The following is a 26,224-nucleotide window of genomic DNA, read 5'->3' on the forward strand; positions in this document are numbered from 1 at the left end:
TCCTAAAACTCTTATGGTTAGTTCATTTGCGTGAGATCTTCCCGTCTTTTTCTTGTCCGAATATAACGTGCACGTGTATTGCTTTCCCGAAAACCCCGACACTTATGCAACTTAGACGTCCGCCTATACAAATCGCGGAATATTAGTTAATTCATCAAATCTGATTTTGCATTCCTATAGCCAATGTTAAGGATCTGATACGAAGGCTTATAAAAGCTAGTGAGATTAGGTTTGTATCTTCATTGCTTTCGTTACAAACTTTGCTCCACATTGTCTGTCTTCATCCAGGGGTAAATGAGTATCAACGGCAAACGTAACTGCTGGGGTTAACTCTACGATGGACTATTAAATATGGCTTCATGCTGCAGAAACTTAGGCTTGAGTGCAAACTTCAGAAATGACCACTTGACCATGTTTACCGGCTCTATTTGCCGCTGGGTTGTTTTCGCCCGTTGTAAGGTAATCGGGATTCCAGAATCCAGGCAATTTTTGGCTCTGCGTGATCCGGAGTCCAGAACTAGGATTGAAGTAATCTAAAGAAAAAGATAAATATTTTCAGCTTTTTACTGAGGAGTTGTGACTTGATTCCATGGTACATTTCTGTGGACAATTTTGCATAGTAGTATATTCAGTTACTCAAGAGATACAGGGGTGAATTGTGTTAATGGGAAAAGTAAAACATGTTGGAGGTAAATTACGTGTGAACATCAAAAGCTGTTGTTTGTAATTTTTGGTTTCTTGTTATTGTTAATTCTGCAATCATTGGAGCAAGAATGGCCTTCAGTCAACAATCGGGTGTCGGATCAGTGGTCTCCACAGACCGCTCATTTTTACAGGTCAGGCCTTATTTGTTTTGGATAAAAATGTACACTCAGTCATAAAACGAACCGAAACAATTGAAAGACGTACTTTAACAGCAAAATCCGCTATCGAAAAAGTGTAACGGGAAAAAAGTATGTAAAGATAGTGGTTGACCCCAGAAGCTATAATTGGAATCCAGCCATTTTTCGAATCCGAATACAGACAGTGGAATCCGGAATCCACGACATAGTATCCGGAATCCAAGACTTTCCCGGATTACCTTTCATGGGGCGACTGTTTTCAGTTTCTCAGTAAAACTGAGTAGCTTTGTGTTAGCATCAAAGTTCAGAATTATTTTGTACTGACTCTAAGTACTCATGTTTTCCGGCAAGAAAACGCATACGCGAATCTCAGATTTTGCCGTTTGCCTATTCTAAATCTCTCCAATGTTTTCGGTTGTTCCGGCATGTGACTGCGTACACGAAGTATTTGCATGGCTGTGCTCCCATCACACACAGGTTTCTACACGAATAACACATGGGAGAACAGTAGCTATCAGTAAGAAATTAGCGAGTTTGCGGAGATAGATCGAGATAGCGCACATGGGAGAGGCTTGATCATGATACGCTATGGAGGTTATGAATGTTCCGGTTTATTGAGTTCAAGTCATTGTTTTTTCCGTACGGAACTTAAAAATACCTTATTTATAGGAATTTAACGAAATCGCGTTAATGTCTTAATTTCCGCGCCATCAAGTGGTGCGTTAATTTTCGTGATCTTAATTTCCATTATTTTCGCCCCAAATCCTCGATACACTCCAGAAAGGAAAAAATAACTGTTTGATCAGGGTGGACATCCGTCGGTATCGTGGGCACTGTGAAAAACGCTCGAAGAGGCCAAGTTCCTTTGCTTAACTTCTATGTTTAGGGACAATTCCACGAACATTCAGTTTGCACTTCGGATTTTTACACTTCGTGTTAAAAAAAAATGTTCCTGTTCTCTGAACAACTGGCTCTGTTTCTTTTTGCGTGTAATTCGTGTTAGGGGTATCGAATGGTCTTTGCGAGCATTTTTGAGCATGCGAGCAGTGTGTTTATTTTTGCGAGCAAAAGCAGTTGACAAATTTTTCTTGCTAGCAGCGAGCAAGTTTTAGAAAATACAGATATGGCGAGCATCTTTAGAAAAATACAGATGGCGAGCAGCGAACACTTCGAGTACGTCGTAAATTTTCAGCTAGCCGGAATCTCTCTTTTATTTAAAATAGGATACGTTGTTTTGCGCCAGGTTGCTAATAATCTGGCTGGCACCTCCAAAACAGAACAATAGTTACAGGCTGAACTCAGTAGAAGAAAGACTGAAACCAGAGGTAAGGATGTTTCAACCTTTTCGTTTTAACCATATCATAACTGATTTATCGTTTATACACGTATAAAAAATAACTACAAAGGAGGATTAACGAAATTTCGAGCAATCGAGCACATGTTAACGAGAATGCGAGCATGCGAGCAGTTGTAAAAATTTTGCGAGCACGAGCAAGCGAGCACCCGTTTAATTTTTGTGAGCAATTCGAGCAGAGGCCAAATTTTGAGAGCACTTTAAAATTGAATGAGACCATTCGATACCCCCCGTGTTAATTTCCCTCATTTTGAATTTTTAGCACTTCGTTCGCGTTAATTTCCTTTATTGGGAAGTAATTTTTACAGCGATTCGTTTGTCAGAAGAAGAAAGGAGTTTACGGGAATGCGCTGAAAGTTATCGATAAGATGCTAGACTTTCTCAAAGTCGCTCGCTTGCTTCTCTTTGAATGGACCTGGCGCGAGCGACTTTTATCACTTGCAGCGCGCCAAATTTACAGGAGGAATTTTCCTCCTGTAGCATTATCCAATCAGAACCAGCGATATGAAAGTACACGTCATTCAAGCCAGATCATAACCAGATCACGCTCAAAGCTGTTCGAACATACAACACTAGCTCTTCGATAGCGATTGTTATTTCGGTCTACGACCAAGAACTTCTAAATTCCTCGCACTGATTACACGTTCATTTAACGACGCAATTCGTGTATGGGTTGCAAAAAGCAAAGTACAGAGATGTCCGCGAACATCAGCGCAAAGTAATCGAAAGTCACTGTTGTGGAAAGGACGTGTTTTTATCGGCGCCTACAGGATGATCGGGAAAAAAGCTTGACCTTTGAGGTGGCCCCATTCGTTTTCGATTTTCTACATCACGGCGAAAGAAAAGATGTTATGTCCGTTTGCTTGGTTCCGGTTAAACGGACATCAACATCAAGAGGCGATCGATCGGTATTTTGTGGCTTATACTGACCGAGTTATATGCTGCATTTTTAATGAGTGTTTTGATAATAACTAGATAAGCTTCAACCTTGTTCGGTATATAGCAAGCATTTTTCGGCCGTTAACTTGTTCGGTTGTTATAAACCGATACGGATTCGGCCGTTATCCCAAACGAGTTAACGGCCGAATTTCGTTCGGTATATAATAGGAAACCCATTAGAGCCGATACATTTTATGTTGTTTTCCAGGGGAATTCATATTTTTACAAACTTTTTAAAAAACTTTATTAGTACTAATAAATTGTTTTTGAGCAAAAAACTTTACTAGTTTATATATAAATATTTATTTTCCAAAAATTAAATTATATAGCTATATACTGATAAATGGAAAATCTTGCAAAAAAGGAAATTTCGTTTTTTGCCCTATGAATTTATTAGTATATCTTTAATAATAAGTATACTGTTAAATAGGATTTTTTGCAAAAAACAAATCGACTTTTTTGCCTGATAAATTTACTAGTATATCATATTATTACAAGCTTAAAGGCTGCGGAAATCGGGCAAAAAAGAAATCGACTTTTTTGCCAGTTAAATTTACTAGTACATCATATTATTACAAGCTTAAAGGCTGCGGAAATCGGGCAAAAAAGAAATCGACTTTTTTGCTAGATAAATTTACTTGACGATCGCGCTTCGCGCTCTCTATAAAGCTCGACTTGTAAGCAAGTCTAATAAGATAGACGTGAAAACTGCAAAGGACGCATGATCATGGTCAACTCGGTTACCTCCAAAGGGATTTAGTAGCACCACTTTGGCCTTTGAAAAGCGAAATTTTGGAAATAATTTTCAGACTGAGCATGACTTGCTTTGGCAAAGCTAGTAGCTTGGGCCAAGATACGTACACTGCAGTTTTGACAACTGTTATGTATTTAAATTTCTCCGTATTTCTTGTGTAAAAGCATTTATTTTTGGCTTTTGAAAAAATATGCAAATCGATGACAATCTCGTTCCCAGCGCCTTTTCCCTGGCTTAGCATAATGCATACATTATCAACCTCGCTTCCAGGGCCTTTTCCTTGGTCAAGTTTTGCATGAATTATGTAAAACAATCAACCAATCAAAATGAAGAATTCACCGGCCGATCCCAGGGCCTTTTCCCGCCCCGCCAGGCCCCGTCAGGGAAAAGGCGCTGGGAACGAGGTTGGCAATGAAAAAGCACAAATTTTTTGGCCATTGATTGGTCATCGATTTCCGATATCAATCGATTAACTGTTATCGATTTTCATTGATTGCCATCGATTGTTATCGATTATCGGCTTCATCCATTGATCACGCCGGGTTTATCATCATTCTCGACCCCAGAGCCGCTCGGTTCCCGCGGTCAGTCATGCACAAAAGGGAAAAGCTCTGGAGTTGAGAATGGGTTTATCATGAGCCTCTGCTTCGGGAGATTGCGCATGCACCCCCAATATTATACAACTGCTTACTACTTTTACTGGATGGTGAACTGGGCTTCTGAGATACATCATAACAGGAAAGCCAAGTTAATTAATTTAAACCCCACATTTCTCTGATTTACTATCCATGCATGTACAACGCCTGTTTGTTTATTTCCTCCTTGGGCGAGGTTACAAAGCCTTAAACTAGTCTGTCCGCGGGAAACTCGTTTACAAGGGACGCAGCTTTGTGATTGGCTTTTTCCATTCCAGTCTAGCTTGTTAATCTGCCATCAATGAAAGTATGGGCTCGTTTCGTAAACGTTCCGCGTGAAAAAATCTAGCCACAGAACGCAAAGGTTTAACGAAGGGATGTGGCGTCTTTCGAAAGTTTTTAGGGACACGAAATGGAGCTCGCTGAATCGTTCGGCGGCTCCTCTTGTAAGATGTGTTCGAAACGAATCTAGCTCATCTCAAGAAGACGTGAAAGCCGAAGTGCCTTACAAGACTTTACAGGTAATAAGTCTTAAGTCACGTATAAAAGCTTACACGAAGGATCTTAATGACATTTTTCAATCACAGTGTTAATCAAGGGCACCATTTGATATATTTTAATATTTAGATGCCCCGTGGATAGATATCGATGGTGGTAGATTCTATATATGGTTTCAGCCATGAATCTATATTTTGGCTTGAATCTTATTGTTACTGCACGTTAATACGCATCAAAGGCATATTCAAATTAACCTTCGTCAATTTGTTGAATTCTGATCATGTTCCATGACATTTTTGGTGTATTATTAAATATTAAACCAAGAGTTCATGAAACGATGGGCGTACTGGAGGTGTGTCCCTGGGATTGTTGTAAACAAGAATTTTGTTTATCATGGATTTTTTCCAATGATTGCCTGTTGTGGGTGTCTTTTTGAATTACTGAACCTTTCAATAACATGTGGACTCACTAGTTACAGTCTAGCCTCCCGTGAGCGGACGTTTGTTGGTACATTTTAATAAATACTTTGCTATAACTGTATGATGACAGACAGATGACAAGAGAGCTCCAGATACTGTTCCGGCAGAGGCTGACGTTGTGATTATCGGTGGTGGTTCTGTAGGTACTAGCACCCTATACCATTTGACCAAACTTGGTGTCAGAAATGCTGTCTTGTTAGAGCGTGATCAGCTCACATCTGGAACAACCTGGCACAGTGCAGGGTTAGTGTGGAGGCTGCGACCCAGCGATGTGGAAGTGGAACTGCTAGCATGGACTCGCAAACTTGCAAAAGACATTTTGGAAGAAGAAACGGGATTGTGGTCCGGATGGAATGAAAATGGAGGTTTGTTTATTGCCAACAATAAGGAAAGGTTGGACGAGTACAAGAGACTGATGACGGTATGTTTAGCACTTGTATCAGCTTGCTTTACCCTTTGAGCCCCAACATCTTATTTCTCCTTACTAGAAATACGTGACTCGCGAAGCTGGGGCTGGGTGGAAAGCCCTCTTTACTTGTATTGTAGCATCAAATGAGGAGATTAAAAGGGCATAGGATTTTTTTTGATGAGCATGGTCTTTTCGTAGTTCCTCAGGCTAGTTAGCCTGCGTTGCAGACGGACTATAACCCCCGGTGGTTATAGTCCGTCTGTAACGCAGACTACAGGCTAGTTTGCGGTTGAAAATCTATTTCTGATGCAACGTAATGTACAACGGGCGTGCAGCGCTGTCGTGTTCGAGGAATTTATTTCCCACAGAAAATTATTTTACTGCGGCCACAAAACGTGTTATTTCTTCAATGCAATCTTTCACAAAAAAGATTTCTAAAAGAAAGGGAAAAGATTGTGGAGAGATAGTTCTGTATCCAGTGAATATTGATGACATTGCAGTTGAAATTTGATCATGCATGCATATTTTTTCCGATGTATCCAATTTTGCTCCAGACGACGCCAGACAGTCTGACGTCATTCATACTTTGTTTTTTACTGTTGTTAGGCAACAGTGCAGACACCTTCAAAGATATAAACATATTTAGTATAAATCTACTAGTGTTCTATCACGAATGCGGTTCTCTGATTGGCTACGCTACTCGCTATCTATTCTGTGATAGATAGTGAGTAGCGGTTTTCAACAAAATGGCGGCCACTTCGTCGCGTTTTCGAAGTGTCTGCGATGAGGATATAATTAATTTACTTGTTTAGTTTTGAACGACTAGTAGATTTATACTAAAACAATTAGATTATTCGCTCTCGATTTCTATGCATGATAGCTGATTCGGGCTGCGCCCTCATCAGCTATCACGCGATAGAAATCTCGAGCTCATAATCTAATTGTTAAATATAAATATATTTTTCGCTCGAATTCGCGTGGCTTAGCTCCGCTCGGGCTGGGTCGGCCCGACAAATTTATTAACCTCGCTTCGCGAGGAACAATGTCGCTGCTTGATTAAACATTTAAGTCAGGAGAATAAAGGAAATAATCACCAAAGATAAATGCCTTGATTTTTAGACAAAATCTCCCAACTTGTAACATAAGAAATATATGGGGGACAGTGAGGAGAATATACAAGAACATAAATGATAATGTGTACCACCGCAGCTCTTCCATTAAACCTCTCAGAACCATTCTTAGATTCAGATGAGGGACTCATTAGAGCCCATACAGTACATGCATTTATTTCACTAAAAGAGAAAGTTGTGACTTTTATTGAAGACAAAAAATACTTACATTTTAGATATAAATACCGATACTTACAAGTTCCAAATGAAAAAGTTTAGACCTGGAAAGTTATGTTGATCACCCCTTTAGCTTCTGCATGAATTTATGCAGTCCTCCATAGTGGACTATACGAGTAGGCTCCGCCCAAAAGTGGTACCTTTTTCAGGCTGGAGGTATATACATTGTAAAAGGATAGGGATTTCACAAGCTGAAGCGTAGGAAATGGTAGGATAACCTCAGTGTCATTTAGGGTATTTAAAAGGGCCTTCAAAATATCCTGAACAGACCAACCACAATGAGATGCAGTTTTTCTAACTGTAGGTATGTGAGAGGGGTTAACCATTTTCTCTGGAAAGTATGGAAAATACCTGCCCCTGACTTGAAAACTTTCCTTAGTACAGGGTACCTCCTCCCAACCCCCAGCCTGCATCCAGAATACTCTGGTCACCTCTATAAAAATAATAAAATGCTAGTGGCAGACAGAGTGAATGGTTGGCCAGTTTTGAGGTGCCAGAAAAACGATAACCACTTATCCATAAGTTAATTTTTAAAAATTCTTTTATTATTAATCATCCAAACAGCTTGGCAAGGTATATGGTGTTGAATCATTTGTTCTTGGACCCAAGGAGTCCAAGGAACTATATCCATTGCTGAATGTGGATGACTTGTATGGTACACTTCACAGTCCTGGGGATGGTACTATTGACCCTGCTAGCTGGGCCACTACACTAACAAGAGCAGCTACAAAGAATGGAGCCAAGGTAAAGAGAATACACTGTGTGCTTCTTCCACCTAGATGTTGGGCTTCTCCAGGGTGTCTGTGAAGGCCAGTTTTCAATTTGGATAGTGATTCTGCCCTTTTGTTTTTTTAAATATTATTCTAACCGGTTTTGGAAATTTCTTTAGTGTTTATTATTGGTGGTCTTGGGAACCAAACTATTTTGTCAGTTTTCAAAGCCAGCAATGTGGACAGAATGTTATGGTAACTGATACATGTAAACCAAGAAAACTCATCATCAAGAAAGATAAATGAACGTAGACTCCCTTATCAAGAAAATGCCTCAAAAATGGATACCCTGTTCTCTATAAGGAAACCCAAAATCACAACTCTATTGCAGCACATGCTCATGTGCATGTACTGTAAGTCTCATGTGGAAGTACCCAACCTTCCCCACCCCCTCCCCCCACGAGCATAGACTTAATTTATTTCTAACAGACCAGTTGGTTGTGATCATGAATAATTTTCAAAATAAATTATAATTAAAAATAATTAGTACCATATGCATAATCTGGATCAAAGGAAATAAAAATCATACGGGCAGGTTTGAAAAATTTTAAGCTTTAAACTACTTTAACTATGCTGTGAGGACATTTATGGCAAAATGTACTTTAATTTGTGGTGTTAACTTTGTGGTTTTAAACTCCAGGTATTTGAAAACTGTCCTGTGAGTGGAATTGAAACTAAAGTGGATGACTTAGGGTTAAAGAGAGTTTCAGCTGTTCAGACCTCCAGTGGTACCATCAAAACAAACTGTGTCGTCAACTGCACTGGGGTGTGGGCACCATATATTGGGGCATTGTGTGGTGTCACTGTTCCTTTAGTTGCCATGTACCATGCTTACATTGTAACAGAGAGGATCGAGGGAATACAAAACATGCCTAATGTAAGAGACCATGATGCATCAGTTTATCTCAAACTCCAAGGTGATGGACTCTCTGTAGGAGGCTATGAAAGTAACCCAGTATTCTGGGATGAGGTAAGCAAGTTTATTAGTCCGTTATTTTTGCAGCTAGAGATTTGAGATTATTGGCTTTTTATACAGATTATTTTCAGTACAGTGATTATACTTAATTGGTTATTTATAATTACAGGATTATGTGTGACAATTGGGTTTCAAGGGCTTTTGAATGCTGGAAAGGCAGCTACTGTTAAAAGGTGCAAACACATGTACCAGTGATTTTAATAAGTTATGATAAAATTATAAAGTTGTGCAACAATAAAGCCATTGGTACATGTGCTTGCCCCTTTTCACAGTAGCTTTAATTCTGCAAGAAGTTCACAAAATAATGCTACCGTGAGTCGTGGGGTCAATTTTGCAACAGGCACTTTTAGTAACCTAATTTTCTAAACTAAGCAAAGCAACCACAACAAAATGTTATTGCATTGGACGTAGGAAGAACGCTTCCTAATACAGATTTGAGTCAAGATTTTTATGGAACTTGTCGTGGATGGGTTGATGGATCTTGGGACACACATCTGGCATCCCCTGCAGATTTTTTTGCAGGGGCGGATGACATCACAAAGAGAGAGAGAGAATGCCTGGGATCGAGATTGGCCTAGTGACATCGAATGCACTCTCTAATCTACGATTATTACTAGTTATTCAGCAGTTCTTCTTATCATCATCATCATCATCATCATCATCAATATTCTCTTGTGGCACTCCATCTGTTTCATTCCACCTGCCTCTTTTGCCTTCCCACACACTTAGGGGCCCCTTCTGCATTTTCCTTCACCAGACACCATCCTATCATGGCTAATAGTACCATGCAGTCACTGGATCTCTGTACACAAATTAACCTCCAAATGCAGGTTTACTTTTTCTTCCTTTCAGTTTAAAATGCTCCTGATGTCCTCTCAATATTTGATCTTTGAAAAGCTTACATTTTACTTTGTTATATTTCCAGGTTAGCAACAAGTTTGCTTTTTCTCTTTTTGACCTGGACTGGGATGTGTTCAGTGCTCACATCGAAGGAGCATGTAATCGGGTACCCGTGATAGCAGAAACTGGTGTTAAGTCGACCGTCTGTGGCCCTGAATCGTTCACTTCTGATCATAAGCCACTGATGGGTGAAGCTCCTGAGCTACGTGGCTTCTATCATGGATGTGGCTTTAACTCTGCTGGCATCATGCTTGCTGGTGGATGTGGTCGCGAGTTGGCACATTGGGTGGTCAATGGACGCCCACAGCTTGACATGTATGGATATGATATCACGTGAGTAGGATTCCCCACTCCAGAAGCTGTGCAAAGACTTGTACGAGTAAGGGATTTAGGGATTGTTTGGGTAGATGGATATAGATGTTGCGCTACTACAGCTCCATAGATGTTCTTTAGAAATGACAAAATACCTGAAATTTTGAAATTGTCACTTGAAGGAAAAAATTTTTGGTTAAAACCTTCCTTGGTTGCCAAAAATGAAATGGTCATTTTGTGTAAAATTGTTCATTTTGGTCAATGATGTTATTTGTGGGTGCCAATAATTAAATCACCATCCCCTGGGGCTATGATTTCCAACTACCAGTAGTCTATTTTTTAATTTCCTTTTGTTCTTGAGTTGTCATTGTAGCCCTTGTTTGAAAATAATGCTTCTGACATAAGAATCACCTTTTTAACCTAGAACATCTGTATTAGGAATAATGGCCTTTCAAACACTCATTCATAAGCCCACTGACCTATTAAATGGTCAAAAATACAACATGTGTAGTGACTTTATATCGATAAACCTCCTTCCTTATTAGTATGTGGTGTTTTATCAGCTGATAAAACACTCCTTGAAGTAGCATGCGGTGTTTTATCAGCTGATAAAACACTCCCCATTAGTCCTATTGACACACGCTTTTCCAGGAATGTTTTTGAAGCCGTTCAAAAAACTCGCAGCACATGTTTTTTCGGGTCTAAAACCACTCGGCTGCGTCTCGTGGTTTTAAACCCGATAAAACACTCCTGTTCGTTTTTTAAACATAATTTACATAATTTGTAAATTGCTGTTATTGTATTTTTTTGTAGGAGGTTCCACTCATCCATTACCCCCAATCAAAAATGGTTGAGAGAAAGAAGTCACGAGTCCTACGCAAAGAACTATTCCATGGTTTTCCCTCATGATGAGCCCCTTGCTGGCAGGAATATGCGACGTGATCCTTTTCATAAGGTACGTGTAGGACCAGTGTGCTAGTTTTAGCTTTTTTCCATTTCTTTTACTTTTCATATGCTTTTCTCTTTGTTATTGAATGAATATTAATAAAATCCTAGCTGACATGACATACTGTAAATGTCTTTGTTCTGACATAAATGTTTGGTACCAACAAAGTATGAAGCTTAAAACTAGAAATAATATTTTGTGGGGGGAGTCGGGGGTAGGGAAGTAAAACAAGAAACCTTCTGTTGAGGAAGTATGGATATTTTCTGGGACTATACATTGCTGGCAGCAAGATAGTGGCAATACTCCTTGTTGCTTCGATTTCTTGCTATAGAAACCAGGTTAAGCTCTAGCTGTGTGGGCCACTTAGGCTCCAGTGTGCCTTAACCTTTTACCATTTACACCAACTGAAGGCCACCAATGTAGAAACATGTTTCTGACAGCCATCGTGTTTGGCGCTGATGTAATTGACACTAGTCTTGTGATTTCAGGTCCTGTTGGACAGAGGTTGTGTGTATCAGGAGAGACATGGCTGGGAGAGACCGGGATGGTTTGTTCCTGACTCAGTCGCTGAGGTGAAGTAAACTACTACCCTATATATTTACTTGAAAAAGTACCATGGAGCTTACTGAATTTTTTTACTCATAAAAGTGGCATTTATTCAAGAGCAGTGCTTATTTAAAATGTCTCATTTCCCAATAAAAATAACTGCAGTGTATTTGCAAATCAAACATTACTATGTTATCTTTTTTTTGTTGTTTTTGTTCAGAAATGATAACAAATAAACATCAATAGTCAATAGTCAACAGCTTAACAACAATAATAATATACTTGTCAAGCATGACCCAAAGTTTCAATTTTTAACAACAGTCAGATACAATTTTACCAAAATTTCCAAATTCATGAAAACTGAGTCTGAACCGACATTTGCATTTTTAGCCATCCACTTGGAGCGTCAGAATAGAACTATCTTTCAACGGGACACAATTTAACCTGGAGCATACAATTTTACCAAAATTTCCAAAATATTCATGAAAACTGAGCCTGAATCGACATTTACAGTGACAAACAAATTAGTGATGCATGCCATCTTATGATCTACACAATGTCACTCACAAACAACCGCATTATTTTATTTATTTAGGTGAAGGAGTATGACTACTATGGAGCTTATGACACAGCAAAGAATGAGAGTTATAAGTACAATGAGTTACTTGGCCAGGATTACACATTTGACTTTCCACCACATCATGATGCTGTAAGTTAGCTGCATGATGTTGCAGTCATGTGAGGCTTACCTTGAATCAAAAGATGGAAACTTCCCCTGCCTTATTAAGAGGGTATGGGGATGTATAAACATATTGTATCTTGCACTGCAAAGAATTCTCCTTTCGCAACAATTGATCCACTTCAACTCGAAATGTCAAAGGCTTTATTATAATCATTTCAACTTTGTTGTGGTTTATAAAGTCGAAGCTCATCTTCAATCATACTACATCTTGATGTTTGTAACCATGCATTTGGAAGTTAAAGTTTCCATTGAATTTGAGCCATCTCTAAACATTAAACATTGTGGTTTCTATAAGGAGTCCTTTTCTAAAACAGTTAGTGCACATTTTATATGGGTGCCAATCTTTCCGCCATGCAAAATGTGTAGATCATAATAACATTTTATGAGATACAATCTTGTTTCTTCTCAGATTGGAAAGGAATGCCTTGGTTGCCGTGAAAGAGTGGCTGTTTTTAACATGTCATACTTTGCGAAGTATTACCTGACAGGGCCTGATGCACAGAAGGCAGTGGATTGGATATTTACCAACAATATGGCAAAGCCACCTGGTACATGTCATTGACAGTATCTTTTAGTTTATAAGTGAGCCATTTTGCTCCACTCTCCACTTCTCAGGCCTGACCTGCCCCCTCCTCCACCAATCATCTTATACTATCCCTAAAACTGACCTATTGGATAATGCAGTTCCAGAGTTTTGATTGGTTAACGGTTATGCTATATCTATGAAGGGCTGAGAGCATAACCCACCGAAATGACTTTTCAGATAGCTTTTCGTTGTTTTAGGTCAGATTCACCAGAATTTTTGCATGTGGCCTTAAATTCCTTCAGGAAGCGTTGCTCCAATATTTCACTTGCTGTTTTGCATGCACATCATCTTGTGACAAGAACTGAAATCTTGCCCATAATCGTAGGTTTTTATTGCACAGGATGCGCAAAACAGCAGGTAAAACATTAGAGCAACGTTTCCTAAAGGAATTCAAATCCACATGCAAAAACGCTGGTGAATCTGGGCTAAAACAACAAAAAGCTATCTTAAAATTCAATTAGGTTGGTTATGCTTTCTGCCCTTCAAATGTGGTAAGAGTATAAAAGGCATCAGGGGGAAAAGAAAATACCACTAAATCAGCAAGATTAGTGATTTTTCAAGGTTGCTTTTAATAAAATCGTTATGCTACTCACGCTTCTTGGATACAAGATGATTATAACCAGTGAGGCATGCAGCGACTCGTTGGCTCTCAGTCATCTTGTATCCAATGTGCACTCATATGGAATTAATGTTAAATATTATATTTTTCGCAGCAGTGGGGGAAATGACCTGATACATGTACTTACTGTACTGTATATATGCCTAAATTAGCTAAGAAGTGATGACTTGGGGTAACTATCTGTTCATGTAATTTCGTTCTTCCTCAGTCTTTCGTCAAACGCAATTAACCAGCGCGCTTTCCATTTGTCAGAACTTGCCTGCCATATCAGTCAGGCCACGAATTGAAATATGTATCAATTTGAAGGAAAGGTTTTATCCTGGTCCTTCAAATTTCTTCAAAATAGCAGGTACTATTTCCAGAGTGATTAAATTTTTTAAGATTTTGCAGCACCATCCCTTCAAAATGATGCATTCGATTTACAGACAAGCTGGTCTGGCTGACCAGTTCTGACAAATGGAAAGCACTCTTAGTACCTCCTCCCTATAGAGGTGGGATGGTCATGACGCTGGGCCACTGTTTTGCTGTTACTTGACTGTGCAAAAGTCAAGCATTGTAGAGTTTTGGATTGTTGGATAAACTGTTTAATGAAAGTGACTGGTATGCATTGTGTTGTAGGAGCAACTACTTACACATGTATGGCAAACAAAGATGGTGGGGTAGAGGCTGATATCACAGTCAGCGTTTTAGAAAAAGGAGATGGTTCAAGTGTCATAAAGCCACAATTTGAAGGTAATGGTAGATAAAGCAAGTTTTGTGGTCCGTACTTCCTGTGAAACAGTTTTACAACCGAGGGGTGAAATTGGGGTGGGCATAGCATCCAGTACAACTCCAGTCATAATCTTACCCTGATCTCGCCTCAGCCATGCTTCATCATGCCTCAATCATGATGATGATGGTGATGACATCGACAATGTCATATCAGGACACACACAGCACTGACATGACCATCAGTCCAGTCATTACCTCACCTCAACCACACAAGAATATTGACGATGATGATGATTATGGCGATGACAGATCACAACAAAAACAGCACTGGCATGATCATCAGTCCAGTCATAAAGTCACCCACACAACATTTTTCATTTGTTTAACATATTAATTGTTGTTAATATCATTTCATTTTTATTTACTCTTTTTAATTAATTATTTGCTAACTGTAAATTGTAAAAATTATCATAGGTGATGGATTCTATCTTGCCATCGGTGGCGGAATTGGTCAGCATAGTTGGTGTCATATCCAAAATATTCTTCACGACAAGCAATATAACGTTAAGCTTGAAGATCTGACTGAGGAGATGGGAATGCTGAGTATACAAGGGCCGAAAAGGTTAGTTGATCAAACCTGAATCAGTGCCTGAATTGGAGCGAATGTGGCCTGGGTAGATGCTTTTTGTTGGTCTCTAATAATTAAAAAAATAATAATAATAAAATAAATGCTTTGTTTATAGTGGAAATGCACTTAGCTACCCAAAGCTAGTTTACAGGCATTCCACTCAGAAATAACGGGAAACAAATGATAATCAAATCGAACATAACATGTTAAAAATCCCAACTGGCAGGAGGCAAACCAGCTGGCTATTTACAAGCGTGGCCGAGGCGGCACTTGAACCCGGGACCTCCGGATTTCAAGTCCGGCACCCTTACCACTGGGCCACGCCGCCTCCTGCAGACTAAATTTTTCTGGACTATCAGGGAATCTCCCGGTCTCCTTTACGGGTCACCAAATCTCCTGGATAAAAGCGACATCTGATGTCAATTTTGCCAGCAGGTTAAGGGGAGAAGGGAAGGGAGGGGGGGGGGGGGTCGATTTTTGCCAACTTCTGCTCCCTTTTTTTTCGGGGGGGGGGGGGGAGATTAGGTTGATAATGAGGGACGGGGGTGGTGGGAGGGTACAAAAGGAAAGAAATATCCAGATCTCTGGTAATACAGAAGTGCCCGGCTATGTAGTCATCAGTTATAAGAAGATCTGTAGCTAAATGCTTTGGAACCGAGATCAAAATGAAATAGAGGAGGACAGACCTTTGGATTAAATTCCAAATTATCACGTGGTTAATGCGTGGTTACCCCCAATTTTCCCTGCATAGTCATAAACCACACCACAAAAAATCTTCTTTATTGGTAGGCACCGTCCTTAATATTATTTTTTTGCTGTCAAGTGTGGTTCATAAAAATAAATCCATGATCATGTTTTCTGTTTGTTTTTCAGCCGTGAGCTGCTCCAGTGTCTAACATCAGCAGATCTTAGCAACGAGGCGTTCCCTTTCTCCACCCACAAGATCATCAATGTTGCTGGATATGACTGCCGAGCGCTCAGAATCACGTTTGTCGGTGAACTTGGTTGGGAGTTGCACATTCCCAATGACTCCTGTGTGCCTGTTTATGAGGCAGTCGTGGAAGCGGGCAAGAAGTTTGGCCTTGTTAACGGTGGCTACAGAGCTCTGGATTCATTGAGCGCTGAGAAAGGATACAAACACTGGCATCAGGATTTGAGGCATGATGACACGCCATTGGAGGCAGGACTCGGGTTCACTTGTAAACTCAAGTCAGACACGCCATTTCTAGGACGAGAAGCCCTTGAAAAACACAAAGCTCAAGGTCTGGCAAAGAGATTGGTGTGCTTCACTATCAATGAGTAAGTATTAATAAAATGGTGCATCTTTTTTTAAAATATTAAAATTTTCCTGGGTACCCAATGGTTCGTTTCTGTGGAATACTCTTTTCGGAAAGACATCACCTGGGTTATGGATCTGAACACATCAAAGTGTGTTATCTTACACAAATTTACTTTTTTTAAAGTAATGTTTAAAACACGAGCAGCAGTGTTTTATTTGTTTTACGAGGCGCGGCCGAGTGGTTTTAGACCCGATAAAACATGTGCTGCGAGTTTTTTGAACGGCTTCAAAAACATTCCTGGAAAAGCTGATCATATCAAGTCAATCTGCAAGAAGGCCAGCCAAAGGACAGGAGTGCTTATGCGACTAAGAAATCTAATTCCTACAAGTGCCAAACTAGTGCTGTTTAAAACAGCGATTCTACCCTACTTGACGTATTGTCAATTAGTTTGGCAATTTTGTAAAGCCAGCGATTCGCGCAAAATAGAAAGACTCCAAGAGAGAGGCTTAAGGGCTGTGTATAAAGACCATCACGCGACCTACGCAGAATTACTCAAGAGGGCCCAGCTGCCAACACTAAAGAACAGACGCCTGCAAGATGTATGCACCCTTATGTATAAAGTCAAACACAAAATATGTCCAGCCTATATTAGCAACATTTTTGATACTCATAGCACTTCTTATTCCTTAAGACAAACTGATTTTAGTATTCCCAGATTTAATACAGTAACATATGGTCAACATTCCCTGCGCTACCTTGGACCAAAATTATGGGGAAAACTGCCTAAAAACATTAGATCCGCAAAAACTTTGAACAACTTTAAAATCGCTATAAGAAAGTTTGACGTCAGCTCTCTGTTGGACGACGGATGTATGCGTTGTTCTTGCTGTTCATCTATCTAGTTAATTGTCAAATAAATAATTTTTCAGGTGTTAATTAATGATAATTAATTAGTAGGTTTTCTTAACTTTACTTAATCTTAGTTGAATAGATTTTACTTTACATTTTTTGTTAGTCTCCCCAATTAGTAGGGCACTCGTGCTCGGCTATTCAGATTGAGACTTAAGGTGACTCGACCCAGTTATTTTTTGGCGGTACCACCCTACTTTGAAGCTCTCTGGTATCCCCACCTTTACTTTTATCGTAAGTGTAACACATAGAATGGATAACATATAGATCAATCTATAATATAGCAAAAAAATTTTGGCGATCGGAGTAAATGTCACGTGGTTATAGTGCCACGCCCCTTTGAGGTCTGAGTCGAAATTCTGCTGTTGCCGGCTTTTTTTCGTGAGAATCTCTCGGCTACACATAGTGCGCATTAGTGCCTTGCGCTGAACAAAGTTTCAACAAAATCGCAAAGACCCAATTCGAGAAATTTAGCGCTTTCCAAATTTAGGTCATAATTTATGTAAAAATGGTAAGCAAACTTTACATGATTATATCTAATAAACTATGAGATTTATTCCTTTATTTTGGGGATCTTTATAACAGATGGGTCCTTGCAAATCAGCAAAAAGCTTTAGGGCCTTGTAAATGCGCGCGATTTCGAGCGATGCAAACATATAGAAATTATAGTTTTCGCTATTTGTTGACGCTTGTCAGCGTTTCAGAGTCCTCCTCACAAAAAAAGCATTTTCTTAAAAATTCGTAGTTTTTTTTCCTTCAATTTTTTTCAGGGCCACAATTGATTGACTAACTACCCGGATTCTGAATTCCATGGTCATTGAAAAACTGTGACATTATTTTCTATACGCCCAAACTTCAGTAAACATTGAAGATTTTTAGCGTTTTGGCTGAGTTTGTGCTTTGGGAGTTTTCTATTGTTTCGAGTCTGTCATGATACAGCATTCTTGTTAAGCACGCGTTCAATGTCCAATGAGTGCATTCGGAAGTCAGGCAAGCGTGGTCATTGCACGCGTGCTGAACAAGAATGCAGAATTTGCTGAACAGCAGAATTTCGACTCAGACCTCATAGGGGGGTGGCACTATAACCACGTGACATTTACTCCGATCGCCAAATTTTTTTTGCTATATCGTAGATTGATCTATATGTTATACATTCTATGTGCTACACTTACGATAAAAGTAAAGGTGGGGATACCAGAGAGCTTCAACGTAGGGTGGTACCACCAAAAAATAACTGGGTCGAGTCACCTTAAATAAAGTTGTCGATTGATTGATTGAAGCGTGTGTCAAGAGACTTCATAACAATGATGCTTTTGTGAACGTCGGAAATTAGCATACGAGAAAAACATTTAAAAACACCGCAAACTAATAAGGAGGAGGTTTTATCGGGTTTTAAAACCACTGCACGTGATGTTTTATGGACCATTTGATAGGTCAATGGGCTTATGTATTATTAATGAGTTTTTGAAAGGCCAAAAAAATTGCTGTGGGAATGCAGGAAATAACCTATCCTTTAGGTTCCCCTATATTATCGACATAAAACACAGAATCCTTTGTCGGCGATAAGGATAAATTGTCCAGCAGGTTTAAATATCTTAATCAACCCGTGTTGACTTGGGTTTGGGTTAAATTGTATTTCACATTTATAAGTTATTGAAACAGAATTGTTTTTTCCAGTCACAAATCGCTTCTCGGGCTAGAGGCAATATGGCGAAATGATGAAGTTGTCGGCTTTATCCGTCGAGGGGAGTACAGCTTTGCGCTGGACAAGAGCATGGCTTACGGTTACGTTAAAGATCCCAGTGGCAAGCCAGTGACAACAGAGTTCTTAAAGACAGGAAAATACAGCATTGAATCAATGGGAGAACTGTTTCCAGCACAACTGCACATAAAAGCACCATTTGATCCGAAGAATTTTAGAGTTCAAGGAATTTATGATAATTAATTAGCGCTTGCTGGCATAGCACTGCGTTTGTAATGATAGGTATCAGCAATGTAATTGTAGAATAGTTTCTGTGACAATTTTTTTTTAATAGTTTCCATCTGACGAAACAATTATTGCAATGTAATATTTTAGTGATGTACAGAAATCGCCAGCTCCTGACAAAGGAAATTCCATGGCAAATTGCCAAACAGGGGGAAACCACCCCCCACCCCCCTCCGAAAAAAAATTACTGCAAAAAAGGTTTAATGCTTGAGAGCAACTGGTATTTTGACATTGTGGGAATGGGTCATGACTCTAACGTGCTTTTGTACAATAAATAACACATTCGTGTAAGTTAAGGGTTCGTACATTCGTACATGTAATACACTTTGTTTTCTGTTATCTCTCACACGTTATGCTTAACTGCGATGATATCAAGAGGAGAACAACTTGTAGTTTGCGCTTTAAAATACGGTGTTATGTATATTTGTCTTAGGGGGTAGCGTGAGCTTGCAGGGAAGCAAGATGTGCTGTGTGGAAATATATTATTCTGTAGTAATCAGTTAACTTCACACTACAAAATTCCGCCTGTTCACTAATCCTACGTTATTTGATCAAACAGGACAAATTCGCCGACCTTCATTCACAGAGCATACAAATCATTAACTGGAAAAAAATCCCAATTTTTGAAACGCAAACGGTGTTCTTATATTTTACTTCTGGTGAAAAGAAATGCACTTCTTTACAACTTGAGTTATATTAGACTACAAGCAGTCCCTTTCTGCGATTCTGTTTAGTCGAGAGGGTTCCGCTCAAAGCACAGCGAGACTAGAGCGAGGAGAAATAAACTAGAAGAGCCAGGCTTTTCGCGCTCAGCTATTTCGCACTCCCTTTCGACTATCCAGAAAGGGACTGCTTGCAGTCTATGATTATATTTTACCTTTTCGCTATCTAATTTAATTTGTAATTCGGTTCGTCGCAATTACCACATGCTCTTTTTGAGTTGTCTCACTCACTCCATGGTATTTACTGTAAATGTGAAAGTATGAATGAAAGACTAAACGACGCATGAAAAAATTGCTGTCTCTTGTAGCTTTATCATCCATCCTTCATCATCCAGCTTGGGTGGCTTGTAACTGGGTAGCCTGCGTAACAGGCGTATGAGAAAAGGGCGCGCGAGAGAGCAGGCGCATGAAAAATAAAGGGCGCGCGCGAGACAGCAGGCGCATGAAACTGGGAAAATACAGGGCGCGCGAGACAATACTTTCACCCTCGCGTGTCTCCCTCCCTCGGGCTCCACGCATTTTCTTTTTTTTTTTTTTCGTGCCCTATATATTTTTCACGCGCCTGTCACGCAGGCTAGTAACTGGGCGAATTGAAGAAAAAGTTTCCGAAAGCTCGGGGGCAGAATTACCATTTCTTTTTAGATGAAAAGAACTCAAGCAAGGTTGCTGTCTAACATTTGCTGTATTCTTTTTATTCAAACCTCAGATCTATAAACAAGGTCTAAGAAGAAGCTTTTTTTCTTTCAAATTACGCTACCTAATACAGCCAATTCCCTTTGTTGCGGACACCCTTGGGCCCGCGAGTTAGTGTCCTTAATATCGAGAGTCCGCAATAGCGGGGATTTATTTCAATCAAACGTCCGTACTCTATTTTAGCCGGGTATTAAGCTGCTGTCCGTATTACACGGTGTCCGCTGAATTAATGAATGACGGTTATTAGTCCCTCCGCAGTGCACAGGATCGAATTAAAGTTTTTTATAGCCTGCCTAGCAAGTGTAATCGCAAAGGGGAAGCGAGAAAAAGGGAGAGAGGAAAGGGAGGACTTTCTTCTCTGACTTTTTCTCGCTCCCCCTTCCCCTCCCCGATTACGCCTGCTACTCGGGCTAGTTTTGTTATAGTCGCTTCTTAACACAAAATATCTGCTTAAGCCTGCGGTATCGTTTAGACTTTAAAGGGGCACCGCTTACGGAGATTTTGCTGTATTTTTGTCTAAGCTACTCAAACATTTAACATAGAACCTTTTCTCTAAAGGCTGGTTTCCATATGATCGCGGATCGCAGATCGCAGATCGCAATAAGGTCTGCGATCGTCTGCGATCATATGGAAACTACTTCTGCGATCGTCTGAGATCCTGCGATCGCGATCGCAGACGATCGCAGAAGATAGAACCATGTTCTATCTAAAGGCTGGTTTCCATATGATCGCAGACGATCGCAGACCTTATTGCGATCTGCGATCCGCGATCATATGGAAACCAGCCTTAACGTGAAATTGTTCGTAGAGCACCAGGTGAGAAGGAAAATATTAACTGATTTCTCCAGTGAAGAATAAACTAAAAGTGACAAAATTGGCCAATTTTATCAAGTTGTAATCCATTTCCATGCAAGCCATCCGCAGCAAAAGGTAAAAAAAAAATACAAGCTTATGTATACTCGTAGGGTAATTAAATTGTTAACAATACTGAACCATTAATTTAACATTTTCATCGACACAAATATGTTTTTTCGCTATTCCAAAGGCCGACTGGCTTTCGTTTTTGCTATTCCAAAGCATACTAAAAACCGGTGACACTGCTTCACCCCTCCGGCTTACCCAATTCATGTACTCGTGAAAGACTACTTTTTGTACAACAAAGATGATTGTGGTAACATTTCTTTGAAGAAATCATAACCAAGGTAAATTATGCATCTAAATTATTACTTGTGGAACCGCTCTTGCAGAAAAAAAATATTCATAACAATTAAACCACAAAAAAAAACATCACCCTAAACTGCAACCTTTCAGATCGATTGTTTTCGTCTGCCGTGTTTAGATCCCGCTATGTTAGTAATGTATTGTGCATTGAAGTGTATCTGTAGTCGGTGAGGCAAATGCACAGTCCATCTCTTGATGAACTTTCTTCAGTCCAATGGACCACGCAATAGCTGATGCATGATAAAATTTCACGAATGAAAGCGATGTTATTAATGGGTTAATAGAAACCAAATTTATTTAAAAAAGTGGTAATTGTTCTATATAGCGCTGGAACGTCAAAGTCACCCCCACGTTTTTGAACTACCGTATTCTTCAGGGTACAAACAAACTAGTACAGTTGATTTCGTTATTTGTAGCGGTCGTATGCAAATAAAAATACGTATTAAAGTTAACGCTCGCGCGCGTGTCGGTCTACCAACTATATATACAGAAAACCAAAATCACTGGGAGGAAAGGAAAAAGTCAGGAAAAGCAAACCCGAAAACTTCACTGAAGAGTAGAAGAATTATCAACTAAAACATCAGAAAAGGAAGTTTACTCTTTAATTAATATTCTTTCTCGAAAGTGATTACATATAATGTTAGGATGTCTAGAATTAATTTAATCTCGAAATTGATTTGTATTTACAGCCATTGCCTATCAGTAAGGTGCTGTGCTAAATCAGGGTAACAGGAATCATGTCTCAAATGATTCTAATGGAGAGTACTGTTAGGAAATATGGCTTGTTTGTGGTTAGGTCAGTTTGCCTCAGTACACTGAATGGGAAACCTCTCTGAAAAGAAGAGAAAAGAACGATTGGTTAGCTTTGACCATATTTATTCTGTTCGCAGGCTAAACGTAATTATTTCTCCTCCCTTTAAAACTGTTGGGGGGAAATTGCATTTTGATCAGTTTTCCGAATTACATGAATGTCAGTGATATGATTCTTGAAACTACCGAAGCTACAGCCAAAACTCTTGGGAAGATTGCTAAGTTTTGCCTTGCCTTCATATCATTGTTGAGTTTCAACTGTACACCTTTACGCATTCGTGGGGAATTCAACATTGAGCAGAGGGGTGCATGGGGAAACGACAAGGCGTAAACAAACGTAACTTATAAACACTGCTATACCGGGTTTGTTTCCTAACCTTCCCAACAGAAATTGGCGATGACTGAGTTTGAAAGTGTAACCCGATACACCACAATACTTAGGCTGCCACCTCAAGTGTTTCCTCTGGGCTTTAGGTTTTATTTTTTTTTCTTTGTTTCAGTTCATAAGAAGTCGAATAGTTCTGATGTTGTTCAAAATGTGCTCGCCTTACCATCCTCATAGTAATGTTCAACTGGCTCTTTCTTTCTCAGTGGCACGTGACGTCCGGATCCTCTCGCCTCTCCGACTGGATTGTACGGACGGTTCATCACTGTGACTAACGAAACAAGAAGGTGATTAAACTACGATTGTGAAATCACTGTAAACAATTTTACAGTTCAAGGTTAATATTACGGTTTTCAGGTTCACATTCTTCTCTAATTTTTTTTATGAAATGTGGGAACTGTACTAATTTCACTTGTGTTATTTTGAGTCTCCGCATTTTACCTTACTCAGTAATAAGCGCATCGCCAAGTTGTCTTTGCTGCGAACGCTGATTAAGTCATAGAAACCAGTGGATGGATTTGAAAAGTCAGGATCACCGTACTGAAGAAATTGTACTAACAAAAGAAGAAGGCGATTAAACGCCGATTGTCGAATCACTGTACGACAATTTCACAGTTATAAGGTTAATATTATAGTTTTCCCTTAATTTCTTGTCTTCGGATTTTACCGTATTGACTGTATTGCTAAAAAACAGTGGATATAACTTCAAAAGCGAGCAAGCTTTTCCTAATCACTGTACTGAATAATTGATTGTTATTCACGGCGCACGATAGCCGGCCGGGGAATACTAAACCTGACTGAAAAAGGAACGCTGTACTCCTTGAATAACCATTTACGATAAATAAGAATTTCATTATTCCAAATCTCTTGCAATCAACTTATATATTTTTTATTTCTCTTGTAATGATATTCTCTGTTTTGACAACGCATGATTAGTAGCTGTCTGACTCCCTGACTAAATGCATGATGACTCACGCAGTCATCATTGATATTAAAATTAAAATGACTTATTTTCCTGCATCTATGTCTCGTGGTGTACCTTTTCCCTTTCGATCTGTCAGAATTAAGCAAAAATTTTTAAACACAATGAGGCAAAACTGTTTTACCCATACCACGAACCCATTGTCTCCTCCTGTTCACACCATCTCTGTGCCTTACCTCCTTGCCGCATTGCAGCCTGCTCTTGGTTCATGTAGTCACCAGCTCTCAACGCTCTTTCATAAAAAGTTGCGATCAGCTCGCGAAAATCCCAAACACTTGAAACAACTCTTCTTAGAAGTGCAGATGCATGTCGAAACAATCGTTGAGCGCGATCCCAAGAAATCCAGGGCATTTCGCTTCATTAATCTGTGTGATGCTTCCCAATCGAGATGATGTGTGGACTGACTGCGGAAGGAAAACTGTCTTGACTTGTATCTCATAACTTCTGTTTTGCTACATCCAATCAAAAGTCAAGGACAGCTAACTCTTGTCACTCATTTTGGGGTCAGGTCAATGAGGCAGCCAATCACGCTCACTGATACGGATTATGGAAATTGTTTCTCAGCCAAAAGCAAGAGCAAGAGAACCCGAGTCTTTTTAGAACTATGGAAAGTGCGCGAGGTAATGTGGCCGGCCGAGAGAATTCGAACGAGTGAGATTTATCATACAGACCGACGAGTGCGTAAATACACTGTTTAAATACTGTACAAAGAGCTTTTCATGCTGTATTGCGTTTATTATATATCTATATACTTGCCCTGGATACTTGCCAAGTTTTACCATATAAAGTCAAGTTTGCGGTTTATTTCCACACTTTTAAGTTTTAAGTTTGCGCTTTATTTCCACACAAAGAACAGGAAGTTGGGAGAAAGGAATGTGGAGGTGTGAAAATCAATATATCTTAGTTAGCGAGCACACAATCGCAGAACCTCGCAGCCCTGAATCCTTGCCAAGTTTGACGTAGCCCAAAAAATCGAATCCATGTGTTCCTGGTCTTCCTGACAACCTCGCCGCCCGAAGCTAAACAGTATTATGCAAAAATTCAGCCGAAAAGTCCACGCAAATTGTTATCGTAAATGACTTCGAAGGGTCTTCGATTTTCCGACTCGTCTAGACTTGCTTACAGGTCGAGCTCAGAGAGCGCGAGGCGCGATCGTTAGAGCTCGAGACGACTTTGAGAAAGTCTACGACTCGTCTTGCTTTTTTCAGTTCCTTTTGTTTTGACTGTAGACATTTTCTCGTCAATTCGAACTGCCAATTGTTCATGCCTCGCTTGCCTGGCATGTTTTGTTCATGCCTTGCACGTCTGCCTCGCATGCCTCGCTGGCTCGCGTATTGCAGGGGCACCCAACGGATCGTTTCGGTAAATTATCTGTTCGGAAGGCCCTTAATGACCTCAAAGACGGACTCCACTTGGTTGAAATCGTATTGGTTCTTCCTATCTCCGCTGCTTAGCTGTGAAAGGGCATAATCAACGCAAAATAGAATCAAGAATGATTCGCGTTCCTCCCTAACCTTGGTGGAGAAACCCTTGAAGATCTCATGGGTATTTCACTGGAAGGTCCATCAGTTCTGGATTTTGATCCAGAGGCAGCAGTGAGAAAAATGATTTTCTTCATCAAAAAGGCCACGAGGACCATTTCTCCAATCTTGAGATATTTAGAATATAAGATAGGATCTATCCAGTCTGTTCTTTCTTGGCCCTCCCCCTGACTGCCACTCCCATCTACTAATACCTCGGCATACACCAAGCGAAGAAAGATACAACTATAATGCGATTATTTTTTATTTACCGTGCTTGTATCTACTGCACAGAACTATGGACCATTTACACTGCGTTGCGTGTATATTTCGAAGAACGTTAGTATTTGTCTTGCAATGGTGTTCAATGTATCCCCACTTTTAGCCACGATTGTAGCAACTATCTTTTTATTGTGTTTGATATATTACTAAACGAAAAACATTTGCAAAATGCTTTAAAATTCATAACAATGTATGGAATGTTTTTTTTCCAACTTGAAACTTAATTATCTCTGAAAAATGCATGGTTACCCCCCAATTTTCTCTTCAATAACACTTGCTAAGATCTTCTTTTCCCGCATATTCATAAACCGCGCAAAATACCTTTGAATTAGTAAGCACCGTCCTTAACAACAAATTTGAGCTTCTCAGGCCACCCCAATTTCAGCAGAACTTATGTGCAGTAGCAAAAGCAGCTACCATCCTCAAAAGGAAACTCATATT

General features: G+C 39.7%; 1 protein-coding gene and 1 long non-coding RNA gene across 2 annotated transcripts; one reads left to right on the forward strand and one right to left on the reverse strand.

Annotated features, from left to right (window-relative positions):
- The first annotated feature begins 4,745 nt into the window (after positions 1 to 4,745).
- Positions 4,746 to 19,804, forward strand: LOC146461893 (sarcosine dehydrogenase, mitochondrial-like). The gene is made up of 13 exons (XM_085086217.1): positions 4,746 to 5,045; positions 5,572 to 5,922; positions 7,821 to 8,000; positions 8,667 to 8,996; positions 9,928 to 10,235; positions 11,028 to 11,169; positions 11,649 to 11,732; positions 12,302 to 12,415; positions 12,858 to 12,996; positions 14,272 to 14,385; positions 14,839 to 14,986; positions 15,866 to 16,291; positions 18,859 to 19,804. The coding sequence occupies exons 1-13, from the start codon at positions 4,902 to 4,904 to the stop codon at positions 19,124 to 19,126; spliced, it is 2,748 nt and encodes a 915-aa protein (XP_084942343.1). The 5' UTR covers positions 4,746 to 4,901; the 3' UTR covers positions 19,127 to 19,804.
- Positions 19,805 to 22,386: 2,582 nt separating this feature from the next.
- LOC146461894 (uncharacterized) lies at positions 22,387 to 23,515 on the reverse strand. The gene is made up of 2 exons (XR_014857292.1): positions 23,166 to 23,515; positions 22,387 to 22,636 (listed from the first exon to the last, which is right to left on the reverse strand). It is a non-coding gene; the product is annotated as an uncharacterized LOC146461894 (long non-coding RNA).
- Between the last annotated feature and the right edge of the window lie 2,709 nt (positions 23,516 to 26,224).

Source organism: Pavona decussata, unplaced genomic scaffold, assembly GCF_977016875.1.
Source record: "Pavona decussata unplaced genomic scaffold, jaPavDecu1.1 SCAFFOLD_193, whole genome shotgun sequence".
Classification (NCBI taxonomy): Eukaryota; Metazoa; Cnidaria; class Anthozoa; order Scleractinia; family Agariciidae; genus Pavona; species Pavona decussata.